This window comes from Mercenaria mercenaria, chromosome 3 (assembly GCF_021730395.1).
Source record: "Mercenaria mercenaria strain notata chromosome 3, MADL_Memer_1, whole genome shotgun sequence".
Taxonomy (NCBI): domain Eukaryota; kingdom Metazoa; phylum Mollusca; class Bivalvia; order Venerida; family Veneridae; genus Mercenaria; species Mercenaria mercenaria.
The window spans coordinates 63609011-63633923 of NC_069363.1; the positions used below are offsets into that span (position 1 = coordinate 63609011).

At 33.5% G+C, this 24913-nt stretch overlaps 2 protein-coding genes across 9 annotated transcripts in view; one reads left to right on the forward strand and one right to left on the reverse strand.

The window, feature by feature from the left end:
* LOC123524540 (ELAV-like protein 3) overlaps positions 1 to 20294 on the reverse strand; it is a 44548-nt gene extending 24254 nt beyond the window's left edge. Inside the window, exons 1-5 of one of the 5 annotated variants that reach the window (XM_045302806.2) lie at positions 19992 to 20294; positions 16986 to 17017; positions 13446 to 13692; positions 7735 to 7838; positions 4492 to 4645 (exon numbers count right to left, since the gene is read on the reverse strand). In XM_045302806.2, the coding sequence (XP_045158741.1) occupies positions 4492 to 4645; positions 7735 to 7838; positions 13446 to 13692; positions 16986 to 17003 (523 nt within the window). In that variant the 5' untranslated portion in view covers positions 17004 to 17017; positions 19992 to 20294. Of the gene's footprint in view, positions 1 to 4491; positions 4646 to 4799; positions 4954 to 7734; positions 7839 to 13445; positions 13693 to 16985; positions 17018 to 18941; positions 19347 to 19991 lie in introns of those variants that run through there. The other 4 variants (XM_045302804.2, XM_045302805.2, XM_045302810.2 and 1 more) reach the window with 4 other exon arrangements.
* A 462-nt stretch (positions 20295 to 20756) lies between these two features.
* LOC123524538 (cytosolic carboxypeptidase 6-like) overlaps positions 20757 to 24913 on the forward strand; it is a 74327-nt gene continuing 70170 nt past the window's right edge. The window contains exon 1 of one of the 4 annotated variants that reach the window (XM_045302799.2): positions 20757 to 20842. In XM_045302799.2, the coding sequence (XP_045158734.2) occupies positions 20818 to 20842 (25 nt within the window). In that variant the 5' untranslated portion in view covers positions 20757 to 20817. The remainder of the gene's footprint in view (positions 20843 to 24913) is intronic. The other 3 variants (XM_045302800.2, XM_045302803.2, XM_045302802.2) reach the window with 3 other exon arrangements.

Here is a 24913-nt window from a genome sequence, read left to right on the forward strand (position 1 = left end):
CTGATGTATTTATTGAGAAAAATCAAAGAAATTCAGGAAATGTCTCGTTAACCAGACTGGTTTTTCAAGTTTTATGACTGCCTTGCTTTTTCCATGTCCTATCTAACAATGCAGTGAAAAAAGTTCATTATCTGCACAAGTTAGAAAGGTTCACACACTACTATTACGGAACCTAAAAGTAAATAAACTAAATTGTATTTTCATTAAACAGAAGCCGTGCCAGTGTGCGAAAAAAATCACACGGTATATTTTCAGCGAGACTTTACTTTTGGCAGAGAGCAGCCATCTAAATCATCACAAGAGTTAATTAAGCGGTGCAGCTTACCTGGGACTTCCAAAATATTAAACAGACATTTGTAATAACTTAATTAATTTCATTGTGCTTGCAAGCAATTACATATACATTTGCACATTAATTACTTATGTATCTATGGAGACTGGGAATTTGCCATATGGTGGCTCTGGGACAACGTTTTATAAATAATTGACAAATATTAACCAAACAATGCTACTATTATCACCCACTATTGAAGTATTCAAATATTTGTTATTTGTTATACCCCTAATGCACAAAGAACACTGGGCTTCATATTAGTGATGTATCAATAGCAAGGATTTATTAAAGTGTGCCAACCATTGATATTTGTTTTCTCTTTGTATTTTTCTTCCTAATGGTTTTATTGTAAGCTGCTGTTAGGGAGAAGGTAAACAATGACACCTTATTGACAGAATTCATGTATATGGACAGCTGGCTAGGGTAAGAATACAAAAGGATCAAATTAACCAGCAATTAATTTTCCTAATGAGAAGTTTAAACAATACTGGGATGGCAGAGGCACACTGATGATAGTTTCAAGATGACAAAACTTATATTTCTATGAGAAATGAACATTTTTTTTGTCTCCAAATGATGCAAAAAGCCAAGTTACCTAAATGTAGAAAATGCAATTTAGTCTCTGTTTTTTGTTTATTCTAGCTTATATGCAAAATGCTTTGAGATGTATTTCTTGACAGCTTTGCCTTTTTAAAATTTCTTTTTTCCCCCCACCAATTGTGGTTAGATATTTCAACAAATAATGTATGGTCATAATGTTAATTGTTGACAATTACGATAACTTTTATATTATCTCGGGTTGAGGGTTTGAGTCTTTGAATCATTCATGGATAAATGTGAGTGTCTTTTTGTTTGCTTTGTTTGCCAGGTGTACAGACAAGGGCAAATCCAAGTTCCCCCCTCCTCCCCCACACCCGACCTAAAAAATTGTGAGGCACAAAAAAGGAAAGAAAAGAAAGTTTTTTTTATTTGATGAGCAACTCGTCATTTTTCAAAACATACCTTAAATGATACTGTAAAATCATTTAATTTCGTGGGCATGAAATTTCGTAGTTTTGGTCAAAACGGCAATTTCGTGGGGATATGAATTTGTGGATTTTATCTTTTGAACATAAAATAAATGGGGAGTTTACTTGTTTGTTGGGATTAAATTTCGTGGATTGACTCAACCACAAAAATTAGTCCCCCACGAATATTAGTGATTTCACAGTAGACTAAAATGAAGGACTCTGGGGGATGATTAACAAATTCATTACTTTAATAAGGTAATATATTCATAGATCAAAAGAACACAATAAGGGGAACTGTTAAAAAGAGCATAATAAATTATTGGAAAGAAATATTTGCAACAAAATTTATTACTTTTCCAAGCACTTGTATGCCAGAGGCTGACACAGTCTAACTTATGTCTGTAATTGTGAAATAGAACTTGGCACAAAAGAAAACATTTCTTTTTTCCAACTCAGAAGCTTATAATGATTGAATGTTGCTCACAATGAGTGCTTCTAAGGTTTCTGGCAAACAAATATGAATTAGTGAACTGGGAAATCATCAATATAGTTCATGCCAAAAATAAATGCACATCTCATTTTTTCCCTCCCCTCTTTTGAAGTTGGCACTTTAATAATGCTGCTAAACTTTATCGAACTGATAACAAAAAATGTGCACTTCGAATCTCTTTATATTCTCTATAAATCTTACAGTCAAAACTGCACTTATGTTAAGTGTGTTAAATTAAATCTTTATTGTTTTAACCCATTTTAAGCAATCGGTAATTAGATAACTACTATATCCAGACACTTCCTTCATAAAAAAAAAAGAAAGAAAAAAATGCGTCTGTATTAATTTTGTATTGATTCTCTAGAATTACGTCCATCCCAAATATGAACAAGTACTTTAGATATTTCAATATTATATGATGAAGAGTAATTGCTTTGCTAATCATTAACGGTGGTCATCATATTAAGCAACATTTTATGACCTTTTTTTATTTTTCATATATTCTGGGAAATATATTTAAGGAACAAAAAGATTCGTTACAAAGAGATAGAGCCCTTTAGAAATTAAGGCATTATCTCTCTCTCTCCCCAACCACCTTTAATATGAAAATTATTTAAAAAGTGGACTATTTCTTTACCTATTAATATATTTAAGTTTTACATTCATTTACCTTTGACAGACATCTTGATATTTTAACCGTCTAAATAACAATCTACCTTGGTTAGGCAAAGGGAGTTAATAATAATTTTACAAAATCTGCATATCTAAATATATAACTGACAATCTGATTGACTAACTTGATAGTGTACTATTCCTGGTTTGGCAAACATGTAGACTAAAAGCATTATTATGTTAACAGAAAGTGAAATTTCATATGTATGTCTTTAAGTCATTATTTTGAAAATGAACCTCTAAAACGTATGTAAAATCCCTACGAGAATGCCAAGATGTAGCATGGAATGTGCTTCTTTGAATCCCGAGGGTATATTTGATGAGTTTTCCATATGGTGTGTATTACTCTGCTATTTTACAGCTGCTTTATAGATATAGTTGGTCCAACTTCAAAATTATCACTACATAAATGTATCTGGAGAAAAAAAGAATGTTTTAGCACCAAGTTGCCTGTTTTATTCCATCCAGCGGACTTGAACTCCGAAGTTGCAAAGCTGCTCAGTAAAGACAAGTTACAGCAAACCGTATGACCAACATTTATGACAAAGCTTTGTGGAACGGGAGCAAAACGGTGCAGAGAAACTGTAGGAACTTTCCTTAGAAAGGGACAAAGGGTGCAGAAAGAGCATAACAGAAAAATATGACAGCGATGCCTTTTGTTTCCAATTTAAGATCCCTTTCCTTTTCACCTACCTGCACGACCTTTGTATTCATCTTTCTTCTAACCTGTAAATTCTTCAGAGAAACAAAGACTGAACTTAAAACTACTATTTAGAATAATTCAGGATGTCTTCTTGTCCAAACGATAAGAATGTTACAGTCAAATCTGACAGAACATTTTATCATTTCAATTAACATTTTATCATATTAAAATATTACTGTGTTGTACAATATTTAATTTGTCATGTATAAAATATTAAAGCCTTAGAAATTCAATCTGAAAACATTATTATTACTTAATTAAATTCCTTATAGCTACAGAAGCAATTTTGAAAGTAGACTGTGAATAATCAGTTTTCATTCAACGTAATGTCTTTACTACTAGGACTTATTTCTTTCAATTTCTTCTTTATGTAAAGCATGTCTGAGAAGTGCATAATTTTGAAACTTTTAAGCCGAAAGAATTCGCTGCAGTCTTTTGAAGTTATAAATAGGTTATTCCAGAGAAAAAACAGGCACATCAACAGGACTTTTCCCGACTTATATACTGAAGCATCAGCAGTAGTTCAGACTGACAATTTGTTGAAAAAAAAAATATAGCATTGCAGAAAACTGGTATAAAATCCTCTTCGCTGTGCAGGTCTGTTAACACATGCAAGTTAAGTTTCTTTTTTTTTTCTATATAGGAAGAGGTATGTGATAGTCTGACATTAAAAAGAGGTGAGCATTAACACTAGACAAAGATCCAACCGAGGTGAAGTGCCTGCTTTTTTTGTATCTCAGAAATATTCAAAGTGGAAAAGAAAAGGAGAAGAAATGACAGCATAAATGAATCACAATTTCTTCATATGATTATGCACACCTCAAACATGTACTGATACGTCATAGGTATTAATAAATTTTAGAAATCACATGAAAAAACAAAACAATTTCGAAAAATTACAAATCTTAAAAAAAAAATTGAAAATGTTACCACAACAATGTTAGAAGCAGTTTCAACTAATATGATTAATATAAATGTAACAAATTAAAAATTCAACACAAAACAACAACAAAATTGAAAGAATTATAAATATACCAAGAAATTAGACAATATAGAAAAAGACAACTGCCCATCAACTTCCAAGGGGGAAAACTTGGAATTTCTAAGAATATAACCTGCATGCAAACATTTGTGTAAACAAGAGCACAAGAAATCAACTGGATGCTAAAGGCAGTGATCGTATATATAGGCAACGTTAAATTTGAAAATTGAGTAACACGAACACTAGCAACTCTGCGACTGAAATGTAGAAATTTAACGTCGAACGGTGAACGTATCTAACCTGTATTGCTATCGTATAAAATTCGAGACGTGATTATCCGTCCACAGGAGGAGAAGATTTTCTCGAGTTCTGGTTGCGTAAGACACTTAGGTAGGCCACAAATGTATAAATTTGCACCTTTTATACCTTCGCAACTGGGCCGTGCAATTGATACCTAAAAATGATAGTATTTTGCATAAGTAGAGAAAATTTAGTTGCTGTTTTTCACAGGCCATATCCTACTTCCCCTTTACTGACTTTTTAGTAGTTTTGGGCAGGGTGGGGTATTATCTTGTACCATACCAAAAGGCTGTAATGTTGTTATATACCTGTATTTTGGTCATATAGAATTCTGGAAGTAATGATTTGTCCGCAACTGGAGAAAAGTTTTTCTAAATCCAGCTGAGTAAGGGATTTTGGCAAACCACTGATATACAGGTTTGCTCCCTTTATAGACTCACAACTGGGTCGAGCCAACGAGACCTGAAATAAATGAAATCATCAGGCTGTACAAAAACTAAACAAAAACAAACCAATCAGATAACTGAAAAACCTGAAATGATCAAATTCTTCGAGGTTAAAAATCAGTAAAAAATAATTGAAAAAAATGGTAACTGCATACTTGGCTCCTTCTAAATAATGAAGTTAAAATAAATAAAAAAAATAAAATAAAAAAAAAATTCGTAAAAACAAGACAGATCTTTGGATGAAGAGAAAACAATAATGTGGGTTAATCAATAATAAGAAAATCAATGAAAGCATAAATAAAAATGTAAGATTAATTCAAATGATCATAAGTTAGGTCTGTGCAAGCTGAAGGCATAACCATATCCATACACCATTGTTTTCCACAAAGTACAAGTCCTCTCTCGAATATCACATTTTTTATTTCACTTCATCTTCACCAAAGCTGATCTTTTAGTTGTCTACAAACAGAAGTCTGTCCTGTAAATCCTGCATGAAATGTTCAGTTTTAAAATCCAAACCTGATCACTGCTGTCTTTCATCCAATAACCGTTTTGTTGCCTTTTCCATGTACAAATAATAATAATATCCGAATTGGACTTTTCTTTCCTGCGTATTATGAGTTAATTTGTAACAAACACAACTATAACATCAACATTGTATACATGAAAAGTTGAAAACACAAACAGCGTCAACTGTTCTACGGAAGGTCTACACAGAAACTGTCACATAGTCACATGGGCCATGTAACGCTATGTTACATATTTACGATCAAGTTTTTGGGCAAACTAAAGGTAACGAAAAACTTCTAACATAAATAACTGCAAATAATTGTTAGAAAATAACAACAAAGGAGTTCAAAATAACCAAAAGAAATCGAACAAAAACAACTGGGTATAAAATGGAAAATTAGTCTGATCTGATCTTCATTACAAGACAATGAACCAAATACCTTCTTCATATCAATAACAAGAAATAAATCACACATTCAAAATTTAGTTTTCTACAACATTCTAAGAGTGAACCCAATTCCCAAATAATACAATCAAAAATTGTCATAAAACCTATTTGAAGAAAGCTTTAAGGCCAAAGGACACCTTTGCAAAGAAATTTATAGTGAAATTGAATAGAAGTGATATGCCGTATAAACAAGGGAATATCATCTAAAGGCCTTGTAAGCTACTTCTCCCGTCATAGGAAAGAATTAAGCTTTAAGTTCCCTACTTATAGGCAATATAGATTGTTGGATTCTTTTTTGTTGGATCAAAGAGAAATATAGTATCTGACATCAAGGAAACATACGTTATCAAAACTAATACAGATAGATGGGTTAGCAAACATTCTCAATCAAAAACAATTGCTGTTATCCATTTTTACATCAGAATTTCAAAATAAACAGCATAATTAACATATATGACCGTGCATAAACAAAGGTGTCCCAATACCTTAAAATAATATCTATTTGTAAAGTATGCACTTTAATTCTAGAACTTGTTGTGAAACAGCATTCAAACTTAAAGAAGAGTACAAAGGTAAATTATATCTTTAATAAATTGCAAATTAGTAAAAATATGGAATTAGTAATGTAAAGAAAGATATATGCCAACATCCATCAAGGCTGTTCTATTGTACGCCCAATATTTTCAAATATTGTATTTGTTGATTGCAATATAGTTCTTATAACAGTATGTTCAAAATATATCTTAAAATTTGTATATTTTTTGTTACGTGGTATCTGGTAAAAACTGGTTATAATGAATTTTGAGTTTTGTAATTAAATCATCATCACAGAATCCAGCATTTGTCTCGAAGGATAAAATATGCTGGTTTACCAGGCAATCTATATGCAAATATCATATTCACACTGGTCAATACTGAACTAATTTGCAGTCTTCCTGAGCTCTGACTTTCTTCTGTTTATACTAACATAAAGGTCATTCCCAGTATCAAAAAGGAAAGTAAGAAGAACAAAGAGCAATTAATTTTTGTAATTCATCATGTTCAGTACTTCCCCTTTGTTGAAAGATAAGCTTTAAATAGCCTTCTAATGTTTTTCATCATAATTCTATTGACCCAACATTGCCAGGTTCTGATGACGTGATTCTTTTCAAATGAACAATATAACTCATAATAATTGAGCTGTGCCATGAGAAAACCAACATAGTGGGTTTGCGACCGGCATGAATCCAGACCAGCCTGCGCATCCGCGCAGGCTGGTCTGAATCCATGCTGGTCGCAAAGCCACTATGTTGGTTTTCCCATGGCACAGCTCATATTTAAACAATAATCTGGAATTTTACTGTCATATACAGAAATAAATGTCATAAAAAATGACATTTCAAAGGCAATAACTTTTTTCAGAATCAAGAACTTACAAGGAACAAACCAAAATTATCAAGACATTTGATTTTTATCCAGTTTTGTGTAAATGATGAAAAAATGAATTCATGAATGTACTAGCTAATACTTCTTTGAATTTATTATGCTAGTATTAGGGCAAGGAAAAAACTGAATAATAAAATTGGAAGATGTTTTTAACCATGGGAAGATTTAAGTAACCATGGCACATATGTGGTTCACTAAGGCAGTGCGCTTGCTCCTCTAGTTGAAAACCCATGTTCCAAGACCTTAAAAGTGAAGTGCATTCTGCTTTTGCTGCATGATGTGCTTGTTTATACAAGATAACCAGTTTTTACATTAGTAATTTGTACAGAAATTGGTAATCTAAGTCTTCCTATATTGTACAGCAGCCTTGGTGTGTCGACAGAAGCCAACTAAATGGTGACAGGCACAACTTACCTTAATAGTTTTGTTCTGAAGCCTTAAACCATTCAGGGTGTTGATAGCTTTATCTGCATCCGATGGGTTCTTGTAGTTAACAAAACCATAACCTAAAGACTGTCCTAAAAGTAGAAACCGAAAACAATTGTATATAATCTTATATCATCAGTCTCGTATGATATACAGCATATAGAAAACATGCTGGATTTCAGACTTATTTTAACTACAGTATGAACTATAAAGTACATACAATTTATTTTTTTTATAATATGCTACACTCTGGATACTGCAAAGGTATGAAAATTTGAATGTATATAGTTAAAATCAGCCGAAAATCTAGCGCATATCAACCAGTTTATTTTGCACAAGTATATTGGTACGGACAGGCATATATGGCAGATCATGGGTGAATTTCTTGGGTGTTAAAATCACAGCACTCCATTCTGCTGGCACTATAACAGAAAAGCATGTTAGGTCATCAGACTTCCATGGCTGAATGGAAAACTGTCGTAACTCATTGAATTTAAAGAGCAACTTAAGACAGTTTTACACATAACCCTATTCTGTCAAATGTCTGAAGAAACTCTACAGAATAACTTGGCAATCCAAATAGGCAGACTACAAGAAAATTAATGAATTGGATGACAAAAGAAACATAAAGCTAATGGAGGCTCACAGACCAGTTCCTAGCTCATCTAAAGAAAAAATGCCCACAGACAAACTTTTAATTTTTCAGCGATGTAATTATTTGCCATACTTGTCAGTACCTTAGCCCACACTGTTTCACATGTCGTGCTTTCAGGCACTAACATTCTTGGCTGGACTAACAACAGTCTCTATATATTATACTTTACGTCTGCTGGCTACTTTATTTCTACGATCACATAGCGACTATTTTGCCTGCAGTTCAACTGCTGTATATCAAGAATTTGTCTTTTTTCCCCTGATCTTTCATGTTACTGTTACCTAAAACTATAGCACAACTACCCAGAGCCTGTTTATGTACCAAATGAAGTTTGTTTTTTTTATCAAGTTTTAGTAGGTTTATTTTGGTAATATTCCTGATTTTAATAATTTTTCAAATGCAGTAATATTCATTTAAATGTACTGCTATACAATATCATTTATATATGACGACTATGTTAAAACATGTAGCACATCCACTTATTTTTTTTCTACAAATTAAAATATTTTCAATGCACAACATGTTATAAACACACACTGTACATAACAATGTGTCCTAGACATCTCATCAAATTGTTCATATTTCTAGCCATAGATACAGTTTACTGGCTATTCTACTAACCAGCATGGGATTAATTCTTCAAAATGTACATTTTTTTTTTTTTTTTTTTTTTTTTTTTTTTTATATACATGAAAAAACAAAACAAAAAACAACAACATTAAATTGCCAATAAAAAGACATTATCTGATTTAGAAATATGGCTTCCAGAACCTCTATGAACACTATTCCGATTTGCTTTAAGGTTCAGGAGTATAATTATCATCAAAACATAGAAATATTTAATAAATGAACAACATCTTTACCAACAATCTACCTGACCATTACTTGTTTTGCCGACTGTCCCATACGATGGATGCTAAGATTATTCTGAAAAAGTTGTCCCCCTTTATAATGAATGCACTTTGTAAAAAAAAAAAAAAAAAGTTACGAATTGCTGAAAACTATGTTCCACCTAGCAATGTGAAATTTCAGCACTGGGACAATACTGCAAATTCATCATGTAAAGTTCTTTGAAAATGGTGAGTTTTACAAGGCTTAGCTTTAAACTGTCCGAAAGTGTGGCCCTTTATGTGGTCCTCTTCCAGAATTCAATGTATACACCAGTAAACTGACAATAATATTGTTTTGCAAAATTCTAGATATGTTTTATATGCTGTTCAATGTTCATGTGAAACAACCCTTTAGTATTGTTTTATTTTTTCCCCAAACACTCCTTTCTATCTACTACGTCTATGCAAGGACATACCCATTGGAATGTTATATATTAACATTTTGATCACTCAAATCACATAAAATAATATGTTTAACTTAAAAATATAAGACCATAAAGAAGGCACAGCAACATTTTACTGTAATAATTTCAACAATAAAACCAACCTTCATTCTATGATAGACATAAAACCAACCTTCATTCTATGATAGACATGGAAGCATTGTAATATGGTACAGACTATTGACACAAGTTCAATGCATTTTTAACTGATGGAGTAGCAAAGCTGAATATTTAAAGGTGACGAAGTAGAAATGAGACAAAACAAAAAAATAATAAGAGCCGTGCCATGAGAAAACCAACATAGTGGGTGTGCGACCAGCATCGATCCAGACCAGCCTGCGCATCCGCGCAGTCTGGTCAGGATCCATGCTGTTCGCTAACAGTTTCTTCAATTCCAATAGGATTTAAAAGCGAACAGCATGGAGCCTGACCAGACTGCGCGGATGCGCAGGCTGGTCTGGATCCATGCTGGTCGCAAACCCACTATGTTGATTTTCTCATGGCACGGCTCATATTTGGTACAGAACAGAAAAAGGTATGGTGATTCAGAATACCCAATATCTATTGACTTATAGTTATTTTAAATAGTTTTTTGATCACAAAATATTTTATTGTGTGGTAGGTATATCAAGTAATCCATGTCCATACATGTATTATTTATCTGCATACATCATTCAAAAATAAAAAACAGAGCAGCTCCGCATTTTCTTGGCAAAAATTTAGAGCATCTCAAGTCAATTTACAACACTCATAATAGTGTTTTTGCTTGAAAAAAGGTAAATGTTACTTTTACAAAAGTAATTGATTCTTTTTTTTCTGGGAGCATTTGTTATAATCAGCTGCAAAGGTGCGAGTCCTGTATTTTAAAATGATTTGAATACCCAAGAAACACTGTACATATCATACACCTCATGAACAAATTCTCAATCAATAAAAATTTGTGTTCAAATTCCATTTTTTTTCATAGGACATCTGTCAGTTATCATTAAAATATTGATTTTAATGCAGAAGTAATCAATGAACCTGGTACTGGCAGAGGTAATTAACAACTTCAATACTCTTCACAGATCCTTACAGATGGATGCAGCAGATGGTCAAATTGTTTAACATACTTATCATGCATAATACAACAGCATTAACCTTTAACCTGCTGGCAGCATTGCGGTGGGGGTGGGGGGTGTGAAGGACCAGTGCAGGCTCATCTTGGTCTACACTGTTCGCTGTTTAGACTATTTGCTATTCAGTATTAAGTAAATTTTCAGCGAACACTCCCTTCAAATAACAAATGGTACTGCTCAGACTGAATGATAGACCAGTCCATTTTAGAACTTAGCAAAGGTAAAGGTTAAATTCTGGTGGATACCCTAACTTTATGATGTCACTTGCAACTATTTTTGGTTTGACTGACAGGTGTCACATACCTGCCAGACAAGAAGATGATGCAATGAGTTCACAGTACTTGCTAACCTAGATAATCACCCTGAATGACCACTTTTTGACAGATCATATTTCTAGAAATTGTCAATAAGGTGCTAACCTATATGATGTTTTAGGGCCCTGACCAGTTCTATAAAATTTCATACACAAGTAATACATATACATACATTCATCATTTTAATCATTCTTATGAGATACTCAAAGTTGTCTATTTTCTTTGCCAGGAAACACATGCTAATTCAATGAGGAACTTTTTACTGGCATAATTTTAAATTATATTTTGTTAATATTTGTTTTACCATCATTTATTAGCAATGAAACAGGCCTCGAACCAAAAAAATGGTCCCTGACAATGTTCAAGCCTTAACACAAATAAGTACAAGTATAGTAGTCGCAACTTGACCGCGATGGTTGACCTTAGGCTGATTATTCATATCGATTATTTCATTTTAGAAATAAGGGGTGCTTAGGGTAGCCGTGTATATTTATATGGAATTAATTTGTATACAGTGCAGTATCAAAGTATGCATACTTACATTTGATCAGTTAAAACTGTCCAATACACTAATTTATACTTGCACAAATTTATATTTCCTTTTTCTCATGCAGCTCGTGTTTTACGTACACTCCTTTTCAATAATAAGTTGTGCCTCATTATGTATTATAATACAAAGGTCAACCATCGGGGTCAAGTTGCGTCCACTATATATTTGAGCAATGCATGCTTGTTCTAAATACTCAATATTGTACCTCAATGAAGTCTCAGACCATGCAGCAAAAGCAGGTTTTCTATTTTTGAAATGTTAAAAATGAAGCTGGGAAACCCCATAAAAACAGGGGATTTTTTATGTTTGAAATTTCAGAAATGAAGCTGAAAAACCCAGTTATGCAGTCCTTTATGCGGAGACAGGGGCATTCAGTGAATTAGTCCTGCAGTCCTTTATGCAGAAAAGCATCCTTTGGGTACTTCTAAAGTCCTTTCTCATGTTCTGGTATTCTCAGAAAGAAGTTCTATTAGTACGATAAGATATATATTATATCAGATTCACTATACATACATCAATTATAGTTGGTAAAAGCTTTTCCCCTTGTTTTTGGACACATCTATTATAATTTTTTATCACAATCCTAGGAAATATTCTGTGTTTGTCAACTAAATTTGATATTTGCAGCTTTTACTACCACCATTGCTAAGGCTTCAGCAATGAAGGTACCTAATCTTTATAGACATTTGTTGGAGGAATGAGGAAAAGAAATCTATTAAATGTTCAGACAAACAGCTGAAATTTCACATTGTCTCATACTCATCTATAATTCTGTATTTTTATCTGACGGTATTCTTATAAGTCTGCCATATCTTGATGTTTAAGTAGGAAAATACTAAGCTGCAAACAATTTCAAAGGGTAATCATAGGATCTGCATAGAATCACATTGCCAATCATTGTCAAATAACTTTTTTTTCTCTTTTCAGTTGAAGCTGTGAAGTTCCAGCAAGCTCCTGAATAAATAATCTATCTAATAAATAACTTTTTTTTGGAGGCAGTGACTGACATTTTCTATTTGTATACAGTCTCCTCATCTTTTCTGGACAAGATAAAACATTTCTTTAAAAGCACACAGAAACAATCAATATTGAATTGTACATCACTTTTTGTGATCTCTGGAGAGACTTCTTGGAATCATTTCACTGAGCATTGGGTGATCACTTGCCTGGGATTGTTTGCAGTAAAACTGATACATCATTCTCTTTATTTGGCATACAGTGTAATCAAACTTCAGTAAAGACAAGTTTATTGAACTTCCCCTCCAAAAAATTTAGATCATTAATGTAGAACCGATACTCTTGATAAAAGAAAGCTGTTCTAAAAGCTGGAATCACTAGTCTTAATTTACACATCCCTCCCAGATTTGTAAATGACAGAGACAGTATTAATAATTTCAACATTTGGGCAAAAGTCCCGAGAGGTACAGTCTTGTCATGTTTCACTGCATTTAGTATCAGTATAGAGTTGCACATCACAGAGCTGGCCCACCACAAATAGAAACTAATGGAAAGATGAAATATCTATCAAGTTTACTGTATCTATAGTACCGATTATATAAACTAAAAGAAACAGCTAGTACTAGGGCTTGTGAGGTGTTCTAATCTTATTACCTCTCACAAAAATCTGCTATTATTTTCTTAGTTGGCTTCTTTGCTTTCAAATAATTTCTTTATTAGATTTATATATGGGTCAAAATGAGAACTTGCAAGTGTGAGGGAAGAATGGTACCTGTAGGTTTGTCTCGAATGAGTTTACAGCTCTCCACCTCCCCAATACTTGAGAACAGTGCCTTTATTTCTTCCTGGGTCATCGTTTGAGGAAGGTAGTTAACTATCAGGTTTGTCTTGGAGCAATCATCCGTTTGCGACTCTGTCGATGCAGGTGATGTGGTACCGCCATTCTGATGGAGCTGTGAGGCATGCTGATGATGTAAGACAGCGTGATCCATCGGGGACAGCTCCAGCGGTTGTGTTATCTGCAAATATACACATCTGCATGTGTAATCTTAGGATATAAAACATTATTTTGAAGTACAGAAGTTGAAGAAAATTTCTTGCATTTCATACCTCTGTTACGTCTGTATTGGGCAAAGTTGAATCTAATCCAAGTCATATGCAGATCAATCTCTCTAAAATGCTCTTGCAATGTTTACATCTGTACATGTCTATTTTACAATTATACAATATCTGACAAATTTCTTCATAGGCAATATATATATTTGGACCTATGCTTTATTATATCTGGTAACTGTCTATTATCTGTTAACACATCTGAGAAGCTATAAAACCACTACCAATAATGTACACTTTTCATCAAATATTATTTCCACACATGTCAAAATATTATCAATAATAATCTAAGAAGATCATCCCATTTAACATCTTAAAAACTTCCATACACCAACTTTGCTGTACAAAGATAAATATTTAAGTTATAGGTCAAACCTAGGAAGATCAGATCTGTGAGCGAGATAGTCTAGACTAGCTTTTACAACTGATAAGCCTTCACAAGATACATATGTCTGTTTACACAACTTCACCATCAATATGGGAAACATATCTCCTGAATGATGTATTAGCAGAATTTTCTTTCAGGTAATTGCTTCACAAATCATATACATGCATATAGAGACACTAGCAGGCAAAAACTGCCTCCCCCTACCCTGTGGGAACAGTTTGGTAACTTTGGTGATTGGACCTAAATTAATTTCTATTATTATAATTTATTACAGCTATTGTCCATAAGTATTGACCTGTCACTCATTAATCTTTGCCTATATTTTGGGTCTTTTTCATAAGTTTATGCAATATCTGTATCCTGAAAATATATATTACTAAAACAACCTATATAGTTAACCACAGCATGCAGCCGTAGTGGTAGGGTGTCTGGCTTCCATGCACGTTACAATTGGGTTCGAAATCGCCTCACACTATATATTTTTTTTAATTCAATGTAATGTTATTTAAATTGCTTTCATTCTTTAATATATTACTTTAAGTTACATATTTCACGAATCTTAATTTTTTTCTCCTGTGGTATTCATTTTCTTGAAATGCTGGTGTGTCACGTACTTTGTCTTTTTATCTAAGATACTTGTAAAATTTGACATTTTTTAAAATGGTTAACTTGAATACAAGTGTATTCCCTACCTGCACATGCCACATGATTATGTCAATTAAAAAATATATATGCAACAGATAATATATTGCTATTTGCTATTTAGGTTCGGACACAGAAAATTAGTGAGTGCCAGGTCAATGGTTACTTCTATTGCAATTATTACCCATTAAAACAGGTTTTATATGCTAGAAATATCTCTAGTTGAACCAACAAGTAATGATTCATTTAACACAGACTTCAGTAATACAAAAACATAAGCAATCATTTTCAAAAGGTCCTTTTTCTTTTTTAAACAAATGATTGGTAGTCACAAGAAATTCTCTTACTACTAAATTATTTATTTCTAACCATAAAGTGAATAAAACGCTTTTCTCATTAAAAGTGATGAAAATATTTGGTCAACTTTGGAAGGGGGCACTTTGTGTTTGTGTAAGACCGCTGTGGAAGGGGTGGGGGAGGGGATACTGTGGGGTAAATAATTGGAGGTTGGGATAATTATCAGAAGTAGAAAGATGATCATAATTCAGTAATTAATACAGATGACAAGAGTATACTGTGAAAAGAAAGACCTTTTTTTCAACAAAAATTTCAGTAACATGCATCAAAAAGTATCTTTACCATATATTTTAGTTGAAGTGCATCCCATTCAGACTATTTATGAAGGAAAATGATGCAACTGTATTTGAACATTTTTTTTCAGAATTCTTTCCTTGATCATAGTTTTTTGTTTACTGTGCTTTTTTTAAGACCTTGATTGCAACAATAACTGTCAACTTGTATATTCTTCTTGGCAGCAAGACAACTCCATAACACTTCTCTTGCTCATCTGCACTGCTTTTCAATCATGACTGCTTTTTCAGTTATTTCTCTTTTGCTTAGCATTTCTAAGATCCTATATTGAATTCCAAAAATGTCAGGCATTTTACTCAAATTAATGGTTCCATTATATAAGATAGATTACCAAATTTTAAAAACGTACAACAGAATAACAACAGAACAAAATGTTACAAAACTGAGAAATGATCATAATATGTAATAAAAAAAGAGGTCAAAATTAGAGGAATATTTGTTTCCCTTACATTAGAACAAAGGAAACTGACATTAAATTTTGGACATTTTTATATATTTACAGCACATAATTATTTAAATTCTTCTCCATGGACATATTCTGGTTCGTTTTTTCATGTTTTATTAATGACTTTCGTATTATAAACATAACAAAAGTACTACATGTTGCACTTCAGTTTTACATAAATGACATTTGAAATTATCCTCATAGTAAAAAAGTTAGTTCTGGTGTAACACTTAATTTCCTGTAGGAGATGCCAGAATTTTCAGTATACCATTCCAACTGGGGCATGAAATTAGATCAAGTTAGTTTGAAAAAAGGAACTTTTTTTTTTTTCATTGCCATTATGGGTAACTAGTACTAATAGTAGTTTAATATAAATGACATGAGCATTCTTTAAGGCAAAGATGTCAAGTATTTTCATGCCTAAAATTTTGGTCTTTTATCAATTCAACAATTTTACATGAAATGTCCTACATTTGTTTTTATAGATCTAACAAAAATGAAAGGGAAACAAATATTGCCTATGCGACCCCAGTTTATTGTAAAAACAACATTATAAATTATAAATACATACAATTTTTTGAAAACAAAAATATAAATGAATTTCTCAACTAAAAGCTATGGAATATAATTATCAAAACATGTCAAAAATGGTGTAAAAGCTGAAAAATAAGGTAAGTTATAATAATAAAATAATAATATCTCCCCTCCAGTGACTTCTCCCTTAATCTAAACACGGACAGGGCATTTCTGTGAATAGTCTAACTCTAGGGTTTTAGCATTATCTTATTCAGAAGAGCTGACTGAGCTACGGATGAATGGTTCTTTACTTGAAAAACAAAAATCAACTGCATAGGCTCATCTCTTAAAAGTATATCACATTGATAGTTCAGTTATTTTCTTTAATACAACCATTATTTACAACTGGAAACTGACTGGCTATCAAATATCTGAACTGAAAACAAAAAGAATCATAAAGCAAACAAGGACAATAAGAAACTCATAAAACTTTGCATCTTTAATAAAAATGCTGCATATAATACAGAAACAACTCAACAAAACCTAAGAAACCATACCTTTTTATAGGACATCATTTTGTAAATTTTGTCTGAAAATGAAAGTAAAGGAATCAGCATTGCTGTTACATTGAGGGTTCTATGTATAGACTTTTTTTCACCTATCTTTCTTACATAAAACTTAAATCAAAAGTTTGTTCTTCCTATGGCTGCCTACACTCCCAAACTCATGTTTATCGCCTAAAATTTGTGTAAGTTCACTTGAAAACTGGGAGGCTACACACAAGATTTCTAAAGTTTTAATTACTTTCACATCTGTTACACTAATGTACATGTTCTACATATACAAAAATATCTATGATTCAGCTGGTTGATGTTAAGATTAAATGCATATTATTGATAAAATCTTTGTGTCAGCTTGCTTCTTTTATGCCTGCCAGGAATACTACACAAAGAACAAGTAACAGATGGCCTCAATCTCATTTTAATGTTATGTACATAAAATGTTCCAAAAGTCATAACAATGTTAAAAGATGGGTAGCTGCTGAAAGCTTTTTCTTTGGAAGTAATACAAATTATCCAGTACATGAACAGAAAAACATTTCCTACTTTCACAGTAGGTAAAAGCTTCTGATAAAGAAAAACTTTGCTTGAAACAAAGAATTAGAAATTTCAACTGTACAAAAAGTGCCTAGGGGCATATTACAACAGATGTATGTTTTCTCCAGATATGTAACTACCTTTAGTACCAGTAATAGCATAGTAGTAGGATAACAAACATAATTTTATAAGTAAATTCTAATTCTCAACTTGATGATGATGTACCAAAAAACTGCTTTTTTTCTGGTTCCCTTAAAAAACTTATCATAAGATAATGATAAGAATGAAACTTGCAAATTTTCTTTCATTTTTTTCCAAAACATTTTTAGTTAAACTTTTCCACACTATGATAATAGCTAGTGTATTGTAATATATCAAAATATTTTACAGACTGGTTATTCAATCTTTCTGTATGTCCTTGTATGTTTGAAATAAATGAAACATTACAAGTTAACATTTTCACATCATAAAACATGATGATTCTATGCAAGAATATGTAAGGCTTATAAATTGAATTAAATATTTTGGTTACTATGGAAATTAACAAAAGAATGTTTACTGAAGCATTCAATTAAGGACAGCTGGCGTGTGCCCTCAGTCATGTATGAAGATAATTATTCAGCCTTTGTTAACACCAAAGTGGTTATAATCTTTAAGTGAAGGAAATATTTCCATGTGTTAACAAATATTCGATGTTTTTAGTGTAATAAAACAACTTTTCCACCAGTCTGTAGGTTTTTACAACTGTGCTTTAATATAAACAATTATCATCTTACAGTCATTCTTTTGAATTCTGTACATGAGAAATAGTCTATTGCCTTTGGTGTGTTCATGCAAAGCATTTCTTTGTGAACTTAAACCAAAAATACAATTAAACCACCATGCTGAAATTCTGGAGTGTTGAGTTTTATAATAAAAATGACATAATTTCATTATATTACAAGGATTATCAGTATACATTGCAAAATTAGATTTTGGAATTTTTACTGCCACAACTTGATCTGTTAATCACTTCAAAGTGGCTTTAACTACAGACACTGAACTGACATCCTGATCATAACCCATACCTCAGAATTCCATATCACAGAAACTGACAGAATTAAATACACATGTGATTGTACATGATACAAAGTAATTCATTTTAGCCTGTCAGCAGCAATATATTAGCATCTGTTTGCTATGTCTAATGTGTAGAAATTATTCATCAGCCATGTTCTTCAGACAACACTCGGTACTGAATTTACCAATTCCAATTACCAATACTAGATCATAGATGCCATAATTCCACAAAACGGTGATAAGTCTGGCATTTTCCTTGGAATTTCCGAATATTGATCTTAAATCACCATCTAAATTAATACGTTGAGTTAAGCATAATCACCGACAGCAGCGCAAATATAACAAAATGGAACTGACCTGCATTTGAGCAAACGGATTCTGGTAGACAACCGGGATGCTATTCAAGGGAAGAATTTTGAACGGTTGGTGTATCCACTGCCTTAATCGGCGAAATAAAACTTAAAATCATAGGAACTGGAACTAAACTGCCTAACTGAATGTCTAGAGCACAAGTGATGAAAAGAGTTTACTTCGTGACCTCTCAATATTTTTGTGGGAGGGCCCAGTAGCTGCCAGCTGCCGACAGTAGCCAATCAAAACGTCCCGTTACGGTAAGTGGCACGCGCTACTTTACACATGCCGTGTAATCGAATAAATTAAAGGTGTTGCTACTTGCAAATCCAATAACTTCTTTACAAACAATGAAATATTTTGTCAATCACGGGATTTTTCAGCGTTTAAATTTCTTTAAATGTTTGAAAGAAATTTAAAATTATTACGAGCTAAACGTCGTCAATTTGAATTGCAATAAAAAACCCAACTAACTTTAGTGTGTAAATTTTGAACACAAAACAGATGTTTGTATTTTTTTTTGTCGGAGAAGGATGGGATTCAGCGAAGTCCCCGACAAAATAAAATTAATACCGGGTGGCCCTCCCGTCGGATTTATTTATCTAGCGTGTATGACCTGCTGTGCTAGAAAAAGAAAGAATTCAGATAAAACTCCTGTAAAGTAGGTCCAGAGCAATCGATAATGAATTATATTTTTTTCTTTAATAATCCCTTTATTTCAATTTTCAACTCGATTCCTGTTAATTTCCAATAGAGTTTGGTGTTTATTGTGTGCCACAAGTTTGATCAGCAGATTCCATAAAGAAACTTGAATTTCTTTTAGACGAGCCTTGACCAGAGGCAACCAAAACTATTGTTTATTCTGTTGGGTATATACTTCACGATACTTATCCGTTTCCAAGCAAAAATGAAAATGATCGAGACTAGATAATCAACTGTCTGAAAGTAGTGTCGTAGCAATGAAACCAGTGCCACAGCTATTATGGAGACCAGAGCAGCGGCGAAACAACCCTTAGAAGAATTTACAACACCTTACAACATTCATTATAGACTTACCACTTCCCTAATCTGAATTATTCCTCCAGGTTCCAAAAACAGAACGTTAAAAATGAAAATGAAAGAGTAGCAGACTTTCAGGAAAGAATGGAACCAAAGAAAATGGCGTATGATTATTAACCGCCTGTTTTAATATTTTCCAGCTACAATCCTGTTAAAATTAGAAATGGAAACAAAACATAAATTCTGAAAATAGGAAAATGGAAACAAATCAATGACCCAAGACTGCACTAAGAAGGGACAGAACTAAAACAATTGAAATGTATAACAAAACTAGATATTGCTACCGAAAATTAATCAATACATCGTTAGCTGAACCAAAATACCTCATGAATATGCAAATTTAAGATGCTGAGCGCGGCTTAATTTTTAAAAAGTTATGTCATGGATTGGTGACATATGTGATATTATAGGTCTGTAAACTTCACATATATCAGCAATATGGCACATCTATCTGTGATAAGCCATTTCTTTCAACAAGTAAATTGTTATACTGCCGAGACACTAAGTACTATTTTTGTTGAGCAAAGGTAAATATCATCATTGTTCTTTGCCCAAAATGGCGCGGAATTTAAATATAGCAGTTAGGTATTAAATGGTAACATTCAAAAATTAAACTGAATGTCATAAAGGAAGAGATAATTGTATATCTAATGAAAATGAGTCAAAGACTAATTTTCATCTTGGTTTATTGCATGGGACAAAGAGCAAAAATTATGCACAGACTGGTTTTTTCGTATCGACGCAACTACCCTTCAGTTTTCAATAAGCGTCTAGATGAAATTATCGAAAATTGTAAACCGTTCAATGTTTATAGGAACCAAACATGGCGGACAAGAAAGCGGATTCAGGTTTGTTTACTGTTGCCTAGATGCATTTTACGCCGATTTCAAAGTAAAACTTGCAATGTCGACGCATTAAAGTTGAGATGACACAGAACATTTCACTCTAACATTTTAATGTGAAATTAGCCGCTGCCTATTCGTCGGCAAAACACGATTTTGGTCGTTCCTAGTGTCGTGAAAGTTGTTCTTTTCCTATATGTCATGATGTATGCTGTCTTTGCTTTGACGGCATCGCATTAATGAAATTTAGGAATAAAAAGAAATCACTCATAAAATAATCATAAAACCAGCATGCCCATTCACGCACTGCAGTACGTGAATCACGTACAAAATATCAAATGCACGCATAAAAATCACTTGTTGGGGGTACATGCACGCAGAGATTCGGAACTCTAGTTCAGCTGCAATATCGCTGTTTATTTCATCGCGCACTTGCCAATTGTTTGGTATGGTCTAAAACGCAGATCCGGTCCAAGAACGTTATAATTTCGTTTCCATCACAGAATTCTCGGCGTAATTGTCAGCTGTATAGAGGGGTTTGGTAAATGTTTTAGTCGGACGTCATACGGGTCGTGTGCAAAAAAAGAATGGATACGAAACGCAAAAAGGCATTTTAGCTTTAATAAACTCAGCAAAAGGTTAACAGTATTTTATTTTTCGATATTTAACTGCAATTTTGATACACATTGCATATCTGTAATAGTTTGGCCATTTATTATTGATGGACGAATTTTACCAGTCTTCAGTTGACTGTATGTTATTTCGGACGAATCGTGTTCCGTTCACGAAATTGGGAATACATGAACCGTGCTGAAAAATTATTTATATTTAGTATAATATAGGGAGGGGTGTTTTGATTCAGAATTTCCTATCTTAACTTTGGAAAAACATTTTACTTTTTCTAAAATTATCTCATCTGTTATACCCCACCCACGAGAGTTCTGTATGAAGAAAACAACAACAAAAAACAAACACAAAAAACATGTAATATACAAATTTCAGTAGTTAAATAGAAAATTTTCAGATCTGCCATGTAGTGTACCCCCAAATTTTGAAGTGTACCCCTATTTTGCAAACGCAGGGGGTACATGTACCCTCAACTTTAAAAATGAGTGGGCATGCTGAAAACGTACATAACAATTTTGCAGTTTTGTCATATCCTGGCACCACCAGTTTTCGACCGCTTAACAAGTTTTCTGAAATTCTGTAATTAGATCTAGGGCCCTATATATACTATAGTAATTAGTTGCCTAAAATATAATTTGCACTTGGAAATGGCAGCAGATTTTCAGAAGGTCACTGAAACAGGTCAGTCACTGAAACAGGTCCTCCTACGATACCTCTAGTTTTGTTCAAATGCAAGTCTAACACTTTGGTTTATTTCCTCATGCACACTTTCTATCAGCACAAATGCCATAAAAGCATGCATACCATTTAAGTGTCATGTTTCTTACTGAATCCAGGGCAGTTTTTGTATTTTGTCTCCAACAAAAAGAAACAGCACTAAACACTTACTGTTGTTTCATTTCACCAGGTCCTGCAATATACCACTAAGGACCACTAAACACTCACAAATCAAGTCTAGTAATGAGCATCAAAACCAACATGGCAGATCAATATACTGTAGGTACACTTGCCTGAAATGAAAGCTAGATTACAGAGGGTAGGGTAAGGTATATATTGCAGGCAATATTTAGTGCATTATCTAAGGAACTATATATTATGTGCACAATAACTCGAGAGAACCTATGTGTCACATCTGCTACACTGATAGCTGTCATTACTGCTAAGCTTTCAACACTCTTAATATTTCAAAATATATCTACCAAGCATCAGTGATCATAACATAGTTGAAGTTAAAAGTCAATACATCTGCAAGGATCTGACACCAAAAGCCACGTAAGATTAAGCTGTACAAGAAAGCTAACTGGCAGGCCATAAAACATAGCTAGGTTATGACCTCTGAAGGAATATTTTCTGCACTAACAGTGACTGGGAAAGAAATTTTGTCCATGGGAAAATGGCTCGTCATGCACAATAAATTATGTGACATTTAAAAAATTTTATGTGACATTCAGAAATTTCTATGGGACAATTGCGACTTGTAAACTAGGAACTGGCATTGTAGTATGTACACATTTCAGATTAAAGAAGCTCTCAGTAAAAAAAACAAATATAGTAACTAAAACTGTAACAGCTTCACAACTTGTCAATAAAGAAAATTATTGAAAACTGACAAAAAATGAAAGTCTAGAATAAAATACGATGTTAAAACATGTTTTTAAACACTGGAAGCACTCTGAATCTGCACACTGAATACATTCCTTTGTGTAAGATTTGCACTATTGAATAGTTTCATCCTTTTGCATTCAATACAATTTAGCCATGTGACACAGGGCTCATCAGCACTTAAAACATATGAGACATTTTTCATTTTTATGTGACTATGGCTCATGTCTCATGGGTTTCCCAGTCACTGCACTAAATACAGAAGAGTTATGGGAATATTTTTACAAATTAAATAGCCAAACAGAAAAATGGATTCCATCCAAACAGTCATCAGTAAGGGATCATCTTCCATGAGAATGATCAGAAGACATAATAGGGCCTTTGAAAAAGCTAGGATGTCAAACAAGTCTTGCGATCGGAAAAAATTCCTAGACCTGTCCTAAAACACTTAGTGTGGAAAAAGTTCAAAGAAGCTTATCACCAATATCTTGAAGACACCCTTAATCTGCATAGAACTGATACCAACCTTCCAAGTAGACCAAATTCTAAGAAACTCTACTCATTAATTAAACATTCCAAACAAGACTGTTCTACAATACCACCCCTAAAATATGACAAGAAACTCTTATCATGAAGAAAACGCCAAGGTCGAAGTACTGAACAAGCAGTTTCAGTCGGTCTTCAGCCCCAAATCTCCCCGGAGACTTGCCTCCCTCTGCAAAATGAAACTGCAAGACATCCCTGTTAACCAAAATGGTAATTTCGTCCCTAACATGCCAGATATTAATGCTAGCTCAAATTGGATCTATAGAAAAACTTCTCAGTAATGTAACCCCCCCAATAAAGCTAGTGGCCCTGATCAATTAAAACCCATCATACTTTAATCTTTATCTAAAGAACTTGCCTCGGTCGTAAAGGTATTATTCCAGAAATCCCTGGATGAAGGATCCCTACCATCCCAATGGGAGTCAGCTAATGTTGCCCCTGTCTACAAAAAAGGTGAAAGGTCAAACCCCGCCAACTACAGGCCTATTTCTCTAACATGTGTTCTTTGCAAAGTACTGGAACACACTGTTTCCTCCTCAATTGTAAAACATTTCACCAGCCAGGGCATCCTCTACGACCTACAACATGGGTTCGTGAAAAAAGATCATGTGTCACTCAACTAATAATGGTAGTAAATGACCTGATTAACGCAGTCTATGATAAGGAACAAGTAGATATCATACTACTAGATTTCAGTAAGGCTTTTGATAAGGTCAGCCATGAGAAAGTCTTACTGAAAATGCACAATTATGGAGTCAGAGGTCAAACTCTCAAGTGGATTAAAAGTTTCCTTGATAATCGAATCCAATCAGCTGTCCTGAATGGCACCAGTTCTGATGCCATCCCAGTCCCATCTGGTGTTACCCAGGGGTCTCTTCTTGGTCCCCTGCTCTTTTTAGCTTATATAAATGACCTCTTTCAAAATATTAACTCCAAAGTCTGCCTCTTTGCAGATGATACAGCAGTCTTTCTCACACTGTCATCTGCAGATGAATCAGTTACCCTCCAAAATGACCTCAAAATGTTAGAAGAGTGGGAGGAGTTGGAGTGGGATATGGAATTCAACCACTCCAAATGTCAAACTATCCACGTCACATAAAGGAAACATGCTGTTCCTACCCAGTACTACCTCCCTGAAGTCCTACTTGAATCAGTCACCTCGGCCAATTACCTTGGCGTGAATATATATAATAATCTTTCATGGGACGCCCACATCAGTAGGTCAACAAAGAAGTAAATCAAACGTTTCAAAGGGTTTCTGCGCAGGAACATCAAGGTAAAATCTGAACCTGTTAAGTCGAT